We start from the raw sequence: 20,747 nt of genomic DNA, 5'->3' as shown, positions 1-20,747 counted from the left end.
TGCTGTGTATCTCCCCTCCCTGTTGACTGCTGTGTATCTCCCCTCCCTGTTGACTGCTGTGTATCTCCCCTCCCTGTTGACTGCTGTGTCCTCCCTCCCTTAGTCCGACCATCTCCCTGACCCCCTCCATCACCACCCGCGATCCCTCCATCGTCTCTCCGACGCCTCTATCACCATCCCTGACCCCCCTCCAAAAGGTCTATTATGTATCTTTATCTGACCTACTGAATTTCTCCAACATTATGTCTTTACTTCAACCAGTAAAGGCTGTGTACGGCCCCTCATCCCAAGTCCAAAGCCCACTGCGCAGCTAAGACGGCAAAGTCCTCCTCAGCGACAAGATCTCCATCCTCAACCGATGGTCAGAACACTTCCAATCTCTTTTCAGTGCCAACCGCTCAGTCCAAGATTCCGCCCTGCTCCAGCTCCCTCAACAGCCCCTAAGGCTAGAGCTGGATGAGGTCCTCACCCAGGATGAGACATATAAGGCAATCGAACAACTGAAAAGTGGCAAAGCAGCAGGTATGGATGGAATCCCCCCAGAGGTCTGGAAGGCTGGCGGCAAAACTCTGCATGTCAAACTACATGAGTTTTTCAAGCTTTGTTGGGACCAAGGAAAACTGCCTCATGACTTTCGTGATGCCACCATCATCACCCTGTACAAAAACAAAGGCGAGAAATCAGACTGCTCAAACTACAGGGGAATCACGCTGCTCTCCATTGCAGGCAAAATCTTCGCTAGGATTCTCCTAAATAGAATAATACCTAGTGTCGCCGAGAATATTCTCCCAGAATTACAGTGCGGCTTTCGCGCAAACAGAGGAACTACTGACATGGTCTTTGCCCTCAGACAGCTCCAAGAAAAGTGCAGAGAACAAAACAAAGGACTCTACATCACCTTTGTTGACCTCACCAAAGCCTTCGACACCGTGAGCAGGAAAGGGCTTTGGCAAATACTAGAGCGCATCGGATGCCCCCCAAAGTTCCTCAACATGATTATCCAACTGCACGAAAACCAACAAGGTCGGGTCAGATACAGCAATGAGCTCTCTGAACCCTTCTCCATTAACAATGGCGTGAAGCAAGGCTGTGTTCTCGCACCAACCCTCTTTTCAATCTTCTTCAGCATGATGCTGAACCAAGCCATGAAAGACCTCAACAATGAAGACGCTGTTTACATCCGGTACCGCACGGATGGCAGTCTCTTCAATCTGAGGCGCCTGCAAGCTCACACCAAGACACAAGAGAAACTTGTCCGTGAACTACTCTTTGCAGACGATGCCGCTTTAGTTGCCCATTCAGAGCCAGCTCTTCAGCGCTTGACATCCTGCTTTGCGGAAACTGCCAAAATGTTTGGCCTGGAAGTCAGCCTGAAGAAAACTGAGGTCCTCCATCAGCCAGCTCCCCACCATGACTACCAGCCCCCCCCACATCTCCATCGGGCACACAAAACTCAAAACGGTCAACCAGTTTACCTATCTCGGCTGCACCATTTCATCAGATGCAAGGATCGACAATGAGATAGACAACAGACTCGCCAAGGCAAATAGCGCCTTTGGAAGACTACACAAAAGAGTCTGGAAAAACACCCAACTGAAAAACCTCACAAAGATAAGCATATACAGAGCCGTTGTCATACCCACACTCCTGTTCGGCTCCGAATCATGGGTCCTCTACCGGCATCACCTACAGCTCCTAGAACGCTTCCACCAGCGTTGTCTCCGCTCCATCCTCCACATCCATTGGAGCGCTTTCATCCCTAACGTCGAAGTACTCGAGATGGCAGAGGTCGACAGCATCGAGTCCACGCTGCTGAAGATCCAGCTGCGCTGGGTGGGTCACGTCTCCAGAATGGAGGACCATTGCCTTCCCAAGATCGTGTTATATGGCGAGCTCTCCACTGGCCATCGTGTCAGAGGTGCACCAAAGAAGAGGTACAAGGACTGCCTAATGAAATCTCTTGGTGCCTGCCACATTGACCACCGCCAGTGGGCTGATATCGCCTCAAACCGTGCATCTTGGCGCTTCACAGTTCGGCGGGCAGCAACCTCCTTTGAAGAAGACCGCAGAGCCCACCTCACTGACAAAAGGCAAAGGAGGAAAAACCCAACACCCAACCCCAACCCACCAATTTTCCCTTGCAACCGCTGCAATCGTGTCTGCCTGTCCCGCATCGGACTTGTCACCACAAACGAGCCTGCAGCTGATGTGGACATTTACCCCCTCCATAAATCTTCGTCCGCGAAGCCAAGTCAAAGAAAGAAACTTCCGTGTCTTACTTGTCTTCAGACTCCCCTACATTTAACGGCCTCTGAAGTTATTGGAGAGGATTTGATCGAATCACTAAAAACTAAAGAGCTTCAAGTCAAACAAGTGAACCCTTCACCAACTTTGGTTGTTTGTTTATCTTTGCTACACACACTCAACACGTGAGAGAGAGAGAGAGAGAGCCAGTGGAAAGTGGCCCATGCTCAAGTGATGCAAGAGGTTGAACGCCCTTCTCAGTCAGCGGAGGCGATCGCCAGACAATGTCCGAGCTCAACTTGATGTACGAGGGGATCAAGTTCCCCAACCATATACACTCCGAGGAAAGCCTGCGGTACGCCCGGGACGGCTTCCAGGTTCGGGACGACGACGTCTTCATTGTCACCTACCCGAAATCAGGTAGGACTGGCTGTACGGGCGAAGGGGCCGATTCGGGGGGGGGGGGCGGGCAGATGTTGGAGGGGGGGGTCGGGGAAGTGACGGAGGGGGGTCGGGGATGGTGACGGAGGAGGGGTCGGGGATGGTGATGGAGGGGGGTCGGGGATGGTGATGGAAGGGGGTCGGGGATGGTGATGGAGGGGGGTCGGGGATGGTGATGGAGGGGGGTCGGGGATGGTGATGGAGGGGGGTCGGGGATGGTGATGGAGGGGGGTCGGGAAGTTGACGGAGGGGGGTCGGGGATGGTGATGGAGGGGGGTCGGGGATGGTGATGGAGGGGGGTCGGGGATGGTGATGGAGGGGAGTCGGGGATGGTGATGGAGGGGGGTCGGGGAAGTTGACGGAGGGGGTTCTGGGATGGTGATGGAGGGGGTCAGGGATGGTGATGGAGGGGGGTCGGGGATGGTGATGGAGGGGGGTCGGGGATGGTGATGGAGGGGGGTCGGGGATGGTGATGGAGGGGGGTCAGGGAAGTTGACGGAGGGGGTTCTGGGATGGTGATGGAGGGGGTCAGGGAGATGATGGAGCAGGGGTCGGGGGAGGTGACGGAGGGATTGGGGATGGTGATGGAGGGGAGTCAGGGAAGATGACGGAGGGGGTTCGGGGAAGATGACGGAGGGGGTTCGGGGATGGTGATGGAGGGGGTCAGGGAGATGATGGAACGGGGTCGGGGGAAGTGATGGAGGGTGTCGGGGTTGTGGTGGAGGGTGTAGGGTTGTTAATGGAAGGGAGGCAGGGTCAGGTGTGGTCATGGAAGGAGTCAGGGAGTGCCATTGGAGTCTGGAATATACATCTGAGGAGCAGAGGAAGGTCCAGAGGAGAGACTTTTTTAAAAATTCAGTAGATGCAGGTGGTCTTGGAGCATCCGTAGAAGGTAAATATATATTACTGACATTTCGGGTCTAAACCTTCTCAGAGGGGAGAGGGGTAAGATTGTGAAAGGAGTTAGCTGGAAAAGTGGGAGTAGTTAATTGGATCTGCGCTTGGCCAACAATGAGGAAAGTTTTTTTTGTGATTCCAATGTCTCCTCATGCTGAGAGTAGCACAACCTCTTGGCTGCAGTTTGTTTTACATTGATTTACAGATTGCAGCACTCACTGACTGATGACTCACGTACAAAACAAAACATTCACCAATCTTTCCAGTACTACTTGCTCCACTCTAATCCACAGCTGGCTCATATCAAGTTCTCATCTATCACCTTCCCCCTGTCCAGCACCTCCCACCCTTTTTCCTTCAATAATGTCTTCAATTTGTATTCCATTGGAAAAAATAACATAATTTAAAAAATAAAGTCACAGTATTCGAACAAATTTGGGAACCGTACATGGAACACAACAGAGAGGGCCTACGGCGGACCTCCACCCCCTAAAATGATAGAATGAGAAGAAGACAAAATGAACTGACCCAGTGTGTAAAAGTAGATGACACAATTTTCTTGTTTATTTTCAGTGTGATGACATTGTTTAATGGGTTTATTGTATTGTCTATGTTGAACGTTTAGTGGGTAGGGAGGGGGGTGGGAGTGAAGAAAAAGGGGAGAAAATGACACTGTGTATATTCAAGAGGGAAATGTTTGTGTGTATTTCGGTTAATATGGTTCATAGTGTGAAAAATAAAAAAATTAAAATATCTTCAATTTGTGCTTGGGGTTGTGTGGAAAGGGAGGACGTTTTTTTGTTTGTTGTGCTGCAGCAACTCTCTTGGGTTTATTCCTTCTCTCAATATACTTACACCCAACCCCCCCACCACCACCACCCCCCCACCCCAAACCGTGTTGAATTTGAAGAGTTGTAGGAGGAAAGAAACAAGTTGCCGGAGACTGTAACACGTGATTGTTCTTTTAAGAACAGGAGTGATGTGGTTGGCATAATGGTTAGCACAACGTTGCTACAGCACCAGATACTGGGGTTATAGTCCCACACTGTCTGTAAAGAATTTGTACATTCCCCCATGTCTGTGGATTTCCTCTGGGTGCTCTAATTTCCTCCTACCATTCAAAACGTTACAGGGGTGTAGGTTACTTGGATGTAATTGGGCGGCACGGGATTGTGGCCTGAAAGAGCCTGTTAATGTGCTGTATGTCTAAATTTAAATGTAAACAGGCATGAATCTAATGGGACAGAAGGTCTGCTGAGATCTAAGAAAGTTACTGAAGAAGAAACGTAAGAGTTGTAGATGTTGGAACCTTGTGTAGACAAAGAGTTGCTGGAGGAACTTAGCAACTCATGAATGGGAGTGTGCAAGGCTATGGTCTGGGTGCAGCTCATTGGGACGAGGCAAAATAAATATATTTTTTTTCCGAAATATATCAAAAACAACTTTCAAAATCCTACATTCTACAGATGTACATTGTGCTCCTATTTTCTTTTTTTAAAAAACAGAAGATCCAACACCTACACAAACAAACATTCAGATACACGCATTGAACCCCTGACTATCTTGGTATCTTTGCTGATGGTGTTAAACAGGTTCAACAGGCTCGCAGTTAGTCTTTTAGTCTGTAAGCACTCATAATTCAGAGGAAAACAAATGTATGGTTGCCATTTGTGGAAAAATTTTCTGGTGGACCCTCTTAATGTGTCTTTTATTTTCTCCAGTTTAATGAAAAAACCAATATCCTTAATCCATTATGCAATAGAAGGGCCCCTTTCAGATTTACCCCTGTTTAAAAAAACATTATTCACTTGGCTAATAGGGACATAAATGCTATTGCATCTTTTGACAGGGAATTTAAGGAGATGTCAGAGATTTCAGATATTGCAATCAATGGGCAGGGTTGAAAACTGACTTTAAATATTTTGGATAGTGTGCTCCAAAACCCTCGTACTTCGGGACACTGATAAAATATGGGAGCTGTTACACCTCTATTGCAGGATAAATGACTGGCCGTCTGGATTTTGAAAAGTGAACCCTGTGGGACTCCTTGAACTGAATGAACCCAAAGTGAGCGCAGGAGATGGTAGAATGAATTCTCTCAAAAGCCTCTTCCCACGGTTTCTCCTCAATTTCAATTTCCAATTCTTCTTCCCAACCCGTCTTTAGAATAAGTAATTCCAAATAAACACCATGGGCCTGAAGGGCCTGTTTCTGTGCTCCCATGCTCTATGGTTCTACGTTAGTCCACATTTTATCAAGCCTGCGACAAGACAAGCAGGAATTTGGAGAAGGCAGACTGCGACACAAACTGCTCTTTTAAGAACAGGGGTGGTGCGGTGGGCGTAGCAGTTAACACAACGTTACAGCATCAAGGTCCGGGGTTATAATCCCCCGCTGTTGAATCTGTTTTGCATTCCTAACATTAACAAGTCATACAGTAATTTAAAATCCTCTCATCCACCTTTCATCATGCAATCCAATCCTGTAAATCTCTTCCCAAGTTGTTCAAACTCTGGCCCGTGCAGAAGCTGTCTCACAATTCCTTCAAAACAGCCCTCTGCTTTAAAGATCAGCGAGAAAGCCCCCTTCCTAACCTATATGAAGGCATGAGAAGCTGCATATTGCTGGGATCTGGAGCAAAAATAAAATATTCTGCTAGAGGAATTTGGAAGCATCTTAACAGAGTGGGACCCAGAGTCACGTGATGCTGAGAGGCTGAAAGGACTTGCTCAAAGAGATTCCATCTAAAAGCCTCCAAAACAAGGAAAATATCATCTATAAATAGAAGTTAAACTTATCCACGCTGAAGTAGGACGGGCAGGAAGCAGGCGATAGAGGATTGGGACCTGTTGGAAATGGCAGAAGGAGCAAGTAAAGACTCGCTCGATGCTAGCCACCCGCAGGCTCCCATGCTGACTTGCCAGGGCCAGGTACCATCTTTAGTTTGAAAAGGAGAATTCACAGAGGAGTCACGTGATGGAGTGGTGGCCGGTCAGGGAACTCCAGCCCTCTCCGGAAAAGTTTAAAAAACACACAAAACACAAAGGCACAAACATAAAAATTAAAACAAAGTGAAAGTAAAGGTGGGAAGAAGATGGCAGTGAAGAAAGAAAAGTCGAAAGCAACGGGAAGAAGAGAAGAAGAAAGAACATCGGAAGAAGAAGGTGAAGGCCTTACCTGTCCGAGGAGGCCCGCCGCGGAGAGAGAAGCCCGCTCCCTAAGGTCAGTTGAAGTCCTGAGCTCGGACTACAAAAATGGCTCTCGGAGCCAAGTAAAAGTGCGCGGATGCGCAAGACAAAAATAACACTGACGGGAGGGGGGGACCAGCTGAGGACTCGATCTCCACAGCTGAGAATGACAGCTGCAGCACAACAGCAAGAGAACATAGAAAACAAAGAGAACAAGAAAGAAGAGAGTAAAAATAAAACAAGGAAACAACAGATGACCAACCCAGAGGAAGAAGAAGAAGAAGAACATAGAGAAATGGAAGAAGAAGGGAAAGGCAAGACAATGGATATATTTTTTTAAAGAATATATGGAATCAGTAAAAGAATGGCAATTACAAAATTTAGTGAAATAAAAAGAAGAATTAAAAGTGCAGAAGAAAAAATGAATAGAATAGAGATGGTCATGTCAGATATAGGAAAAAGAGTGGACAAGGTGGAAGAACGAGAGAACTTAAAAAAGCAATTAGAAGAATCTAATAAAAAAGTTAAAGAGACACAAGAGCTGTTAGCTCAGAAGATAGGTATAATGGAAAATTATAATAGAAGAAATAATATAAAGATAGTGGGCCTTAAGGAAGATGAAGAAGGCAAGAATATGAGAGAATTTATAAAAGATTGGATCCCCAGGGTCTTAGGAAGACCAGAATTACAGGAAGAAATGGAAATAGAAAGGGCACATAGAACATTAGCCCCGAAACCACAGCCACAGCAAAAACCAAGATCCATTTTAATAAAATTCTTAAGATATACAAGAGAAAATATATTGGAGAAAGCAATGAAGAAAATAAGAGAAGACAAAAAGCCACTGGAATACAAAGGACAAAAAAATTTTTTTCTATCCAGACATAAGTTTTGAACTCCTGAAGAAGAGAAAGGACTTTAATAAAGCAAAAGTGATCCTATGGAAAAAAGGATATAAATTTATGCTAAAGTACCCAGCGGTACTTAAAATAGTTATTCCAGGGCAGCAAAACAGACTATTCTCGGATCCGGAGGAAGCACGAAAATTTGCAGAACAACTACAAAACAGGCAGAGAGATGAAGACATCTAACGAGAGTAAAAATGACCACGAACTATATGTATGTGTGTATATGGGTATATATATAATATATATTTTATATATATATACATATATCTTTGGCTTGGCTTCGCGGACGAAGATTTATGGAGGGGGAAAAAAGTCCACGTCAGCTGCAGGCTCGTTTGTGGCTGACCAGTCCGATGCGGGACAGGCAGACACGATTGCAGCGGTTGCAAGGGAAAATTGGTTGGTTGGGGTTGGGTGTTGGGTTTTTCCTCCTTTGCCTTTTGTCAGTGAGGTGGGCTCTGCGGTCTTCTTCAAAGGAGGCTGCTGCCCGCCAAACTGTGAGGCGCCAAGATGCACGGTTTGAGGCGTTATCAGCCCACTGGCGGTGGTCAATGTGGCAGGCACCAAGAGATTTCTTTAGGCAGTCCTTGTACCTTTTCTTTGGTGCACCTCTGTCACGGTGGCCAGTGGAGAGCTCGCCATATAATACGATCTTGGGAAGGCGATGGTCCTCCATTCTGGAGACGTGACCCATCCAGCGCAGCTGGATCTTCAGCAGCGTGGACTCGATGCTGTCGACCTCTGCCATCTCGAGTACCTCGACGTTAGGGGTGTGAGCGCTCCAATGGATGTTGAGGATGGAGCGGAGACAGCGCTGGTGGAAGCGTTCTAGGAGCCGTAGGTGATGCCGGTAGAGGACCCATGATTCGGAGCCGAACAGGAGTGTGGGTATGACAACGGCTCTGTATACGCTTATCTTTGTGAGGTTTTTCAGTTGGTTGTTTTTCCAGACTCTTTTGTGTAGTCTTCCAAAGGCGCTATTTGCCTTGGTGAGTCTGTTGTCTATCTCATTGTCGATCCTTGCATCTGATGAAATGGTGCAGCCGAGATAGGTAAACTGGTTGACCGTTTTGAGTTTTGTGTGCCCGATGGAGATGTGGGGGGGCTGGTAGTCATGGTGGGGAGCTGGCTGATGGAGGACCTCAGTTTTCGCGCAAACAGAGGAACCACTGACATGGTCTTTGCCCTCAGACAGCTCCAAGAAAAGTGCAGAGAACAAAACAAAGGACTCTACATCACCTTTGTTGACCTCACCAAAGCCTTCGACACCGTGAGCAGGAAAGGGCTTTGGCAAATACTAGAGCGCATCGGATGTCCCCCAAAGTTCCTCAACATGATTATCCAACTGCACGAAAACCAACAAGGTCGGGTCAGATACAGCAATGAGCTCTCTGAACCCTTCTCCATTAACAATGGCGTGAAGCAAGGCTGTGTTCTCGCACCAACCCTCTTTTCAATCTTCTTCAGCATGATGCTGAACCAAGCCATGAAAGACCCCAACAATGAAGACGCTGTTTACATCCGGTACCGCACGGATGGCAGTCTCTTCAATCTGAGGCGCCTGCAAGCTCACACCAAGACACAAGAGAAACTTGTCCGTGAACTACTCTTTGCAGACGATGCCGCTTTAGTTGCCCATTCAGAGCCAGCTCTTCAGCGCTTGACGTCCTGCTTTGCGGAAACTGCCAAAGTGTTTGGCCTGGAAGTCAGCCTGAAGAAAACTGAGGTCCTCCATCAGCCAGCTCCCCACCATGACTACCAGCCCCCCAACATCTCCATCGGGCACACAAAACTCAAAACGGTTAACCAGTTTACCTATCTCGGCTGCACCATTTCATCAGATGCAAGGATCGACAATGAGATAGACAACAGACTCGCCAAGGCAAATAGAGCCTTTGGAAGACTACACAAAAGAGTCTGGAAAAACAACCAACTGAAAAACCTCACAAAGATAAGCGTATACAGAGCCGTTGTCATACCCACACTCCTGTTTGGCTCCGAATCATGGGTCCTCTACCGGCATCACCTATGGCTCCTAGAACAGTTCCACCAGCGTTGTCTCCGCTCCATCCTCAACATCCATTGGAGCGCTTTCATCCCTAACGTCGAAGTACTCGAGATGGCAGAGGTCGACAGCATTGAGTCCACGCTGCTGAAGATCCAGCTGCGCTGGGTGGGTCACGTCTCCAGAATGGAGGACCATCACCTTCCCAAGATCGTGTTATATGGCGAGCTCTCCACTGGCCACCGTGACAGAGGTGCACCAAAGAAAAGGTACAAGGACTGCCTAAAGAAATCTCTTGGTGCCTGCCACATTGACCACCGCCAGTGGGCTGATATCGCCTCAAACCGTGCATCTTGGCGCCTCACAGTTTGGCGGGCAGCAACCTCCTTTGAAGAAGACCGCAGAGCCCACCTCACTGACAAAAGGCAAAGGAGGAAAAACCCAACACCCAACCCCAACCAACCAATTTTCCCCTGCAGCCGCTGCAACCGTGTCTGCCTGTCCCGCATCGGACTTGTCAGCCACAAACGAGCCTGCAGCTGACGTGGACTTTTACCCCCTCCATAAATCTTCGTCCGCGAAGCCAAGCCAAAGAAAAAAAAGAAGAAAAAGAATATATATATATATATATATATATAAATGTGTGTGTGTGTGTGTGTTGTGTGTGTGTGTGTGTGTGTGTGTGTATTTGTGTGTGTATGTATATATGTGTGTACATGAGTGTATCCGTATTTAGAGGAAAATATATAGAGTATAGATAAGAATTAATAAGGGAAAGAAAGGGAAGAGAGGAAGTAAGGAGGGAATTAAGAGAGTGACCTTTGTTATATATGAAAATTGAAATCTTTTCTGGGGGGGCTGGGTGGGGAGGAGTTATGGTCACTGCGAAATCAGTTGATGCTTGCGAGTGAATTCGCAAATCCAAATGGAGAGGGGAGATGTGGTTGCCCGACAAGGGATAAAGGGCAACTCAGGAAGGGGAGGGAATAATGGGGTTAAAGAAATTTTAGATAGGAGAATAAGGGAAATGTTTGATGTTTTAGAAATGTTGTCTTATAAAGTGTTCAAAACAAGAAAGCAGAAATGGATAAGAAGGAAAGGTGATGATGAGGAAACGGAAAGGAAAGATAAACAAAGTATGAAATGGCTACGTTGAACTATATGACTTTAAATATTAACGGAATACATAACCAAATCAAAAGGAAGAAACTGCTAAATTTACTGAAAAAAGAAAAAATTGATATAGCATTCGTGCAAGAAACACATTTAACTGAAATGGAGCACAAGAAATTAAAGAGAGATTGGGTAGGACATGTAACAGCAGCGTCATATAATTCAAAAGCTAGAGGAGTAGCTATATTAATCAGTAAAAATGTACCAATTAAAATAGAAGAGGAAATAATAGATCCAGCAGGGAGATATGTAATGATAAAATGTCAGATATATTCGGAGTTTTGGAATTTACTCAATGTATATTCACCTAACGAAGAAGATCAAAAATTTATGCAAGATATTTTTTTGAAGATAGCAGACTTCAGGGGATTTCAACCTTAATTTGGATTCAAACATGGATAAAACTGGGGAAAAAATTAACAGAGAGAACAAAGTAACCAAATTTATAATTAAATCGATGCAAGAAACGCAACTTTTGGATATATGGAGGAAACAACACCCAAAGGAAAAGGAATATTCATATTATTCGGATAGACATAAAACATACTCAAGAATAGACCTATTCCTGTTATCAGCACGTATGCAAGACAGAGTAAGAAACACAGAATATAAAGCTAGAATATTATCGGACCATTCACCGCTGATATTGACAATAGAGTTAGAGGACATCCCTCCAAGAATGTATAGATGGAGATTAAACTCCATGCTACTTAAAAGGCAGGATTTTAGAGAATTCATTGAAAGACAAATTAAAATGTACTTTGAAATAAATACGGAATCAGTGAAAGATAAGTTTATACTATGGGATGCAATGAAAGTGTTCATCAGAGGGCAAATAATAAGTTATGTAACCAAGATGAAGAAGGATTACAATCAGGAAAACAGAGCAGTTGGAAAGGGAAATAGTAAATATAGAAAAAGAATTGGCAATGAAGGAAGACACAACTAAAAGAAAAGAATTGGCAGATAAAAAAATAAAATATGAAACACTACAAACATATAAGGTGGAGGGGGCGTGGCAAAATGGCGTAGGGAACAGACGTGCCTTCCAGACCTCTCCTGACTCTGATTTATTGTTTTGTCTTTAAGTGCCCGTTAAAGTTCTTTTAAAAGTTTATAAATAATAAGAGGTGTTGGATTAGTGCCTAATGGTTTATATGCAAAAAAAGAGGTAAAAGAAAACATCAACAGACTGTTAAAAAACTACATTTTCCGAAATTGTCTGAGCCTACTTGTTTACAAGAAGCCAGGACTCAGCGTAGAATGGATCCAGAGGAGGACGTGCAGAGTTCGGCATTCCGTTTTAAGCCGGAAGGTCGCATTCAACAGCTTTCGGACCAAGGAGCTGGACGGGTGCCAGTATTTCACACAACGGCCACTGTGAGTGCTGTTACTCAGTCTTTGACAGTTGAATCAGCTGGGGCGCCACCAGCTGGAGAGTTAAAGAGTTGTCATTCGACTGCTACAGTGGTGGCGCTGCAAAATGCATCTTCAATTACAACGGTTTTTCCTGACATCGATTGAGTGAAAATGATTAAAGAGATTTGGCTTAAAGATAACCCTGATCTTCAGTCTCCTGGCATTGCTGGGGGGACTTTGAGAGGGATTTTTATACAAAGTCAAACTGCTAGAAAAGATACTAAATTAAGGGAAGGGACAGAAAATCTCGTGGTCTCTAAGGAACAGCAAGACCCCATTATGCCTGAATCTACTTCTGTTGAAAGGTCTGTTAAGGATCTTGAAGATAAGATATATTCTGTATCGAGTCACTTAGCTAATTTTGTGAACCTGTTTATTTCCAAGATTAATGCGATGGAGGAAGTCATTAATGGAGCTTTAAACTTGAAACCATTGAAAGATTTGAAATGTGTGATCAAGGTTTAGTCGATGCACAGGATCAACTGCAAGATGAAAATAGAATAATTGAAACATTGCAGATCCAAAATAAAAATTTAGCAAAAAAGGTTGATTATTTGGAGAATCAATCTAGATGGAACAACGTGAAAATTGTTGGTTTGCCAGAAGGCATAGAAGGACCAGATCCAAGAAAATTTTTTACTGAATGTATTCCACGAGTGTTAGGACAGGATAAATTCCCTGAAGGTTTAATACTGGAACGTGCTTATAGAATTTTAAGAAGAAAATCTTTTTCAGGACAGAATCCAAGATCTGTTTTGATCCAATGTTTAAACTATTGTGACAGGGAGACAATTTTACGTACGGTTACTAGAAATGCCCAGCAAAATAGATCTCCTTTGATGGTTCAGAATAATCCTGTTTTCTTTTATCAAGATTTGAGTCAAGAAATTATGTTTCAACAACGCGAATTTAATTCTGTGAAAGAACGGTTGTGGAAAAAAAGACATGAGGCAACATTCAGGTATTCTGCGGTACTGAAGATTTTTCAGGATGGAAATTAGCCAAAGTTCTTTGGAAATCCCAAAGAGGTTATGGACTTTGCTCAGTCTCTACCACTCATGCAGTTTCAGGAACGATGTAGTCCTTTAAGGTCTCCAAAGAGAGTAGAGATGTAAGGTGGGATCCAGATTTTTAAAAGAAATGGAAGCAATGGTGACCGAAGTGGTTACGTTGATTTTAAAAAATAAATCTTTTATCTTTTTTTTTTGAGAAGAGTTTAAATAGTTTAAATAATGATGATAGTTTAATGAAATGGGAGTTGGGAGAGGGAACTGGGTGGGCACTAGTTTCCAGAAGTCATCAGCTACCTGTGAGTTATCTCACACCCAATATTTTGGGGGAGTTACCGCTTTGGGCGGTTTAAACAGGAGGAGGTAGTTGTGACCTCCGACCTGTTTTTTTTTCTTTTTAATTTTTGGGTTAAGAAGTGAAGGTTTTTTTTTTAAATAAATAATTTTTTTCCCTTTTTTTTGTAAGTGGGGTTTTTTCTATTTTATTTACAACATTGTTAATTAATTCTTCACTCTTTATTTTGGGGGGGAGGGTTGGATTAATTTTAAATTAGATGATTAATGTTGTGTTATAATTATTTGGGGGGGTTAATTTGTGTAGTTTAATGATGTCGTATTCTAATTTTTATTATCTTATTTTTTATTATTTCTTTAAATGTAATTTTTATTTTATTCATGTCATAAAATTTTAAATAAAGTTTAAAAAAAACATATAAGGTGGAGAAGAACATAATGAAGACAAAACAGAAATATTATGAACTAGGAGAAAAAACGCACAAAATTCTACATGGCACCTTAAGACAGAACAAACTAAGAGAATGGTATTGGCATCAAGGAAAAAAGACAAACAAATCACATATAATCCAACGGAGATTAATGAAAACTTCAGAGAATTCTATGAACAATTATACCAAACTGAAAATGAAGGGAAAGAAGACAAAATAGATGAATTTTTAACTAAAATTGAACTACCAAAATTACAAATAGAGGAACAAAATAAATTAACAGAACCATTTGAAATAGTAGAAATACAAGAGATAATAAAAAAACTACCAAACAATAAAACACCAGGAAAGGATGGATTCCCAATAGAATTCTATAAAACATTTAAAGATTTATTAATTCCTCCCCTCCTGGAAGTAATCAACAAGATTGATAAAACACAAAGCTTACCAGATTCATGCAAAACAGCAATAATTACAGTAATACCAAAGACAGTGAAAGATCCACTCGCACCAGCGTCATATAGACCAATATCTTTACTTAACACAGATTATAAGATAATAGCTAAACTATTAGCAAACAGATTAGCCAACTATGTACCAAAAGTAGTAAATCTAGCCCAAACTGGATTTATTAGAAAAAGACGGACAACAGACAATATTTGTAAATTTATTAATTTAATTCATGCAGTAGAAGGGAATAAAGCTCCAACAGTAGCAGTTGCTTTAGACGTAGAGAAGGCCTTTGACAGAGTAGAATGGAATTATTTATTCAAAGTATTACAAAAATTCAGTTTACCAGAGAAGTATATTAATTGGATTAAAGCATTATATAAGGGGCCATTGGCGAAAGTGACAGTAAGTGGATATATATCAAAGCAATTTAACTTAATCAGATCAACAAGGCAGGGATGCCCACTATCACCCTTATTGTTCGCGTTAGCTATAGAACCACTAGCAGAATTGATAAGAACAGAAAATAAAATAAAAGGGATAAAAATAAAAGACAAGGAATATAAAATCAGTTTATTTGCAGATGACATTATAGTATACTTAACAGAACCAGAAATATCAATAAAAGAATTACATAACAAATTGAAGGAATATGGAGAAGTGTCGGGTTACAAGATTAACGCAAATAAAAGTGAAGCAATGCCAATGAATAATGCGGATTTCTCAAAATTTAAGAAAGAATCACCATTCAGATGGCAAATGAAAGCAATACGATACATAGGTATACAAATAAATAAAAACCTCGGCCATCTATATAAACTCAATTATTATCCACTAATGAAAAAATTACAGGGCGACTTAGAGCATTGGAAAGACTTACCACTAACTGTATTAAAATGAACATTTTCCCAAGGATACAATACAAAACAATACAATCAGGCATTGCCAATACACTTGACGGAGAAATTCTTCAAGGAGTTAAAGAAAATAATAAGGAAATTTTTATGGAAAAGGGGGGAAACCGAGGATAGCACTAGATAAATTAACAGAATGGTATAAACAAGGAGGCTTACAAGTGCCAAATTAAAAAAATTATTATAGAGCCGCACAATTAAGATACCTATCAGATTTTTATCAAACAAGGGAAAAGCCAGATTGGACGAGATTAGAACTAGATAAAATTGGGGAGAAGATACCTGAATATATATTATATAAATGGGATGAAAAATTGCTACAACGTAGGAATTCTCCAGTATTACATCATCTGCTCAATATTTGGAAGAAGATTCATGTAGAAAAGAATAAAACAAATGACCAACTACCAAAACTAATACTGACGCAAAATCAGCTAATCCCTTTTACAATAGATAACCTTTCCTTTAGAGAATGGGAGAAAAAATGGATCAAAAGAATAGAAAATTGCTTTTCAGGAAATAAATTACTATCCTTTGAACAAATGAAGGATAAATATAATATAACTCAAGATACAGTGTTGTACCAACTGAAATCCTACTTGAAGGACAAATTGGGAAGCAGTCTGAGGTTACCAGAGGGAAGTAATTTTGAATATGTGATTACAGACACAATGATAATCAAAAGATTTATAACAAATATGTATATTAAACTGCAAGAAAAGGAGAATGAGGAAACAAATGGTAAAACTAAACAAAAATGGGAACAAGATTTAAACATAAAGATAAAGAAGGAAGCATGGGAGAAGTTATGCTCTGGAACTATGAGAAATACAATAAACACGAGGTTACGTATGATACAATATAACTGGATACACAGGCTATACATTACACCTCAAAAGTTAAATAAATGGGACCCAACAGTATCTGACAGATGTTTTCGCTGTAAAAAAGGAAATGGGAATAACAATTCATGCAATTTGGACATGTGAGAAAGTGAAAACTTTTTGGGAAGATCTAAACCAGATATTAAATAAAATCACAAAAAGCAATATACCAAAAAACCCAGAGATCCTCCTAAGTAACATAAAAAACAAAGAATTTGGACTTGATTTGGATGGTGCACAAAAAAGATTTGTTAGGATAGCCCTAGCTGTAGCAAAAAAATGTATTATGTCAACCTGGAAATTAGAAGATAACTTGAGAATACAACAATGGTATATAGAAATGAATAAATGTATTCCACATAGAAAAAATAACATAATTTAAGAAATAATATTACAATATTTGAACAAATATGGGAGCCATACATGAAACACAATAGAGAAAACCTACCGGGGACATCTACCACCTAAAATGACAGAAGGAGAAGGAAATGAAAAGAATTGACTCAGTGGAACTTCTTGTTTATTTTTATTGAGTGACAATATATCTTAGATTCTGAAATTTAAATGAATGGGAGCAGAGGTAGGGAGGGTGGGATGGGAAGAGGGAGGGGGGAGAAAATGACACTGTATATATTTGAAAAGAAAAATATATGTATCTTTATCAATGTGGTTTATAGTGTGAAAAATAAAAAATTTTTAAAAAACTATCAAAATTTTAAAAAAAAAGAAAGAAAAGGTGAATTCACCTACAGATTAAACCTCTTTTAATCTGGCAACATTGGGATCTGGCCATTGCTGGACCACTGAAAATGCTGGAAAATAGAAAATGCACAGAAAATGGCTGTCAAAGGTGCTGTAGGTGCCTTGATCAGACCCATTTTCTGAGTTAAAAGGATCACATATGTCATAAATCAAATCCCAATTAGCACAGCACCAGCGATCGGGACCGGGGTTTGAATCTCACGCCGTCTGTAAGGAGTTTGTACTAATGGTGGCATATTCAAAATGGGACAAACCACAGAGCACCAGATAATAGAAGTTCACCCTGTATACTAATGAGAATGCTCACAGAAAATGGAAACTCTGAGGCCAATGTTAGAACATCTTTCAAAAGGCGAACCCTCACAAGGCATCACACCCTGATAATGTACCTGGCAAGGTACTGAAAAATCTGTGACAGACAACCAACTAGCGGATTGTTCATGGACATTTTCAATCTATCATTGCTGCAGTCGGAGGTTCCCACCTGCTTCAAAAGGCCATCATTATCCCAGTACCCAAGAAAAGTAGAGCGAGCTGCCTCAATGACCATCACCCAGTAGCACTAACATCTACTGCAATGATAAACTTCGAGGTTGGCTATGGCCAGAATTAATTCTTACCTAAGAAAAGACCTGGAAACACTGCAATTCACCTAACACCACAATCGTTGCATAGCAGATGCAATCTTATTGGATCTCCACTCAGCCCTGGAACACATGGGCCACAGCAATATGTATATTAGGCTGCTTTTCATCTATTACAAGCTCAGCTTTCAACGCCATCATTCCCTCAGTGCTGGTCAGCAAACTCCAAACTCTGGGCCTCTGAACCTCCCTCTGCAACTGGATCCTTGACTTCCTCATTGGAAGATCACAGTTTGTGTGGATCGGTGACATCTCCTCACTGACAATCAACACAGGCGCACCTCAAAGATACGTGCTTAGCCCACTGTTCTAATCTCTCTACACCCATGACTATGTGGCTAGGCACAAATCAAATGCCATCAGAAAATTTGCCGATGGATGAATCACAGACAGCAATGAGGAAGTGTACAAAAGTGGGATAGGTGCAATCATAAAGAAGGCCTGCTAGCGTCTATACTTTGTGAGGTGTTTGAGGAGATTTGGCACATCACTTAAGACTCTCAAAAACTTCTACAGGTGGACCATGGAGAGCATTCTGGCCAGTTGCATCACTTGTCTGGTATGAAGGTACTAACACTACAGGCAAGAAAAAACTCAAGGGTTGTTACTCAACCTGCAACATCATGGGTGCCAGCCCACTCCATCAAGGACAGCTACAAGAGTTGGTGTCTTAAGAAAGCAGCCTCTATCCTCAAGGACCCCCATCACCCGGCCACGCCCTCTTCACTCTGCTACCATCAGGAAAAAGGTACAGGAGCCTACAGATGACATTCAACAGCACAAGGACAGCTTCTTCTCCTCTGTCATCAGATTCCTGAATGATCAATGAACCAAAGACACTGCCTTACTTTGAGTTTTTTGTAAGGTGATTTATATAAATGTTTTCTCTATGATGCTGCCACAAAACAACAAATTTCGTGACAGGTTCATAACAATAAATTCCAATTCTGATAGATCAGCTAGTTGAATGATGTCACAACAATCTTGCACTCAACTTTAGAAAAATTAAGGAATTGGTTGTGGATTTCAGGAGGGGGAAACCAGGAGAACACAAACCTCATCGAAGGGTCAGCAGTGGAGAGGGTAAAGAACTTCAAATTCCTGGGTCTCAACATCTTTGAAGATCTATCCTGGGGCTATCTTGTCAATGCAATCATGAAAAAGGCTCACCAGTGGCGATAATTTGTTTGGAGTTTGAGGAGATTCGGTCTGACACCAAAGACTCTTGCAAACTTCTACAAGTACACCATGGAAGAGCATTCTGACTGGTTGCATCACTGTCTGGTATGGAGGTGTCAATGCACAGGACAGAGGGTTGTAAACTTGGCCAGCAATATCATGGGTATTAGTGGTCGCTCCATTATGACCATCTTTTAGAGGCAGTGTCTTAAAAAAGCAGCTACTAGCCTCAAGGACCCTTGACACCCAAGCCATGCCCTTTTCTCTGATGCCATCAAGAAGGAGGTGCAGGAGTCTGAAGATGTAACAAAAATAGTTTCTTCTCCTCTTCCATCAGATTTATGAATGGACAAAGAACCTATAGACATTACCTTGCTTTTTTCTCTTTTTTGCACTAATTAATTTTAAAAATTTTATATTCGTGGAACTGTAATTATAGCAAATTTGCACCTGTAATATACAATACTTCCTCTGCAAAACAAGAAATTCTATGACACACATTCATAACAATAAATCAGATTCTGATTCTGAACTTTGTACAGGAGCTTTGTCGAGAGCGTCCTGGCCTGCATCCTGTGGTATGGTTCCTGCAGAGAATTAGATTGGGGGTCAATCCACAGGACCATAAAAGCAGCAGAGAGGATCACTGGGGTCTCTCCCCCCCTAACCCCACCGTTTGATGTGATTTCCCAGGATCATGGTTTAAATAGGGCTCATGAAATCAGTGAGGATCCCTACCATTCCCATACAGCTTCTTTCAGCTACTTCTATCAGGAAAGAGATACAGGAGTAATAGAGCCAGAGCCACCAGGCTGAGGAACAGCTTCTTCCCGTGGGCAGCGAGACTGCTGAATGACTGATGATCCGCTAAAACAACTCTCCGAGACTCCACTATTTATTAATAATATTTAGTTTAAATGTATATATACTGTACTTGCCTGCATGAATCTTGTGTGTGTTTGTATGGTTTTCTACTGCGGTGCGCAGTACGCTGTTTCGTCGGGTGCTACTGGTATGATATGCAGATGTAGAGGAAATTTACAAACTACTTACAGGCAGCGCCAGATTTGAACCCAGGTCAATGCACTGTTACAGCTTTGTACTAGGCTAGCCATGCTACTTTGCCTCTCAACAGCACATATCTCAAAGAGGTGTCATGGAAAAAAATTGCAAATGAGGGATTTGCAAACTGAGGAAGGCGAATCTGTTTAAAAATGTTTTACTTTTAAATTTAGATATACAGCAGGGTAACAGGCCCTTTGGCCCCATGAGCCCATGCTGCCCAATTTCACCCAATTAACTTTCACCCGTGGTACATTTGGAATGATGGGAGGAAACTGGAGTGCTTGGAGGAAACCCACGGTGACACAGGGGAGAACGTACAAACTTCTTACGGACAGTATGGGATTCAAACCCTGGTCTTGCACTGTAGCAGTGTTGCGCTAACTGTGCCACACTTTGCTGGGTTGCAGCATGAAACAAGTTTCAGCCTGGGATGGAGTAGTCTAATGAGGGTTTGCTTCACTACCATATATACGTATATGACAACGTATATTTGGCAGAGGTCCGTGGTTGGGGGAGACTGGCTTGAGTAAAGTAACATTTCCAGACTTTGTGTGTGAGCAATGGGTCTACTTTCCAGCTGTTAAATGTCACTGAACTCTGCCATTTACAGGTACTACATGGATGCAAGAAATTCTGCCTCTAATTTACAGCAACGGGGATCTGACTCCAGTGCAGACCATCCCTAACTGGCAGCGGGTTCCATGGTTGGAGCACATTAGTGGTAAAAGCTTGCTAGAAGAGAGACCATCACCTCGTCTTATTACAACCCATCTTCAAAACCACATGTTGCCAAAGATCTTCCACACGTCAAAAGCAAAAGTGAAGTATTGTTTTTCTCT

At 42.4% G+C, this 20,747-nt stretch overlaps 1 protein-coding gene across 1 annotated transcript in view; it reads left to right on the top strand.

The window, feature by feature from the left end:
* The first annotated feature begins 2,459 nt into the window (after window positions 1–2,459).
* The window catches only part of LOC138759443 (sulfotransferase 2B1-like), a 35,516-nt gene continuing 17,228 nt past the window's right edge, over window positions 2,460–20,747 (top strand). Inside the window, exons 1-2 of the mRNA XM_069929881.1 lie at window positions 2,460–2,664; window positions 20,519–20,727. Of these exons, the coding sequence (XP_069785982.1) occupies window positions 2,529–2,664; window positions 20,519–20,727 (345 nt within the window). The 5' untranslated portion in view covers window positions 2,460–2,528. The remainder of the gene's footprint in view (window positions 2,665–20,518; window positions 20,728–20,747) is intronic.

The sequence above is a fragment of the Narcine bancroftii genome, chromosome 3, assembly GCF_036971445.1.
Source record: "Narcine bancroftii isolate sNarBan1 chromosome 3, sNarBan1.hap1, whole genome shotgun sequence".
Lineage (NCBI taxonomy): Eukaryota > Metazoa > Chordata > Chondrichthyes > Torpediniformes > Narcinidae > Narcine > Narcine bancroftii.
Note: the sequence above shows the minus strand (reverse complement) of the source record. Positions and strands in the feature narration are given on the sequence as shown.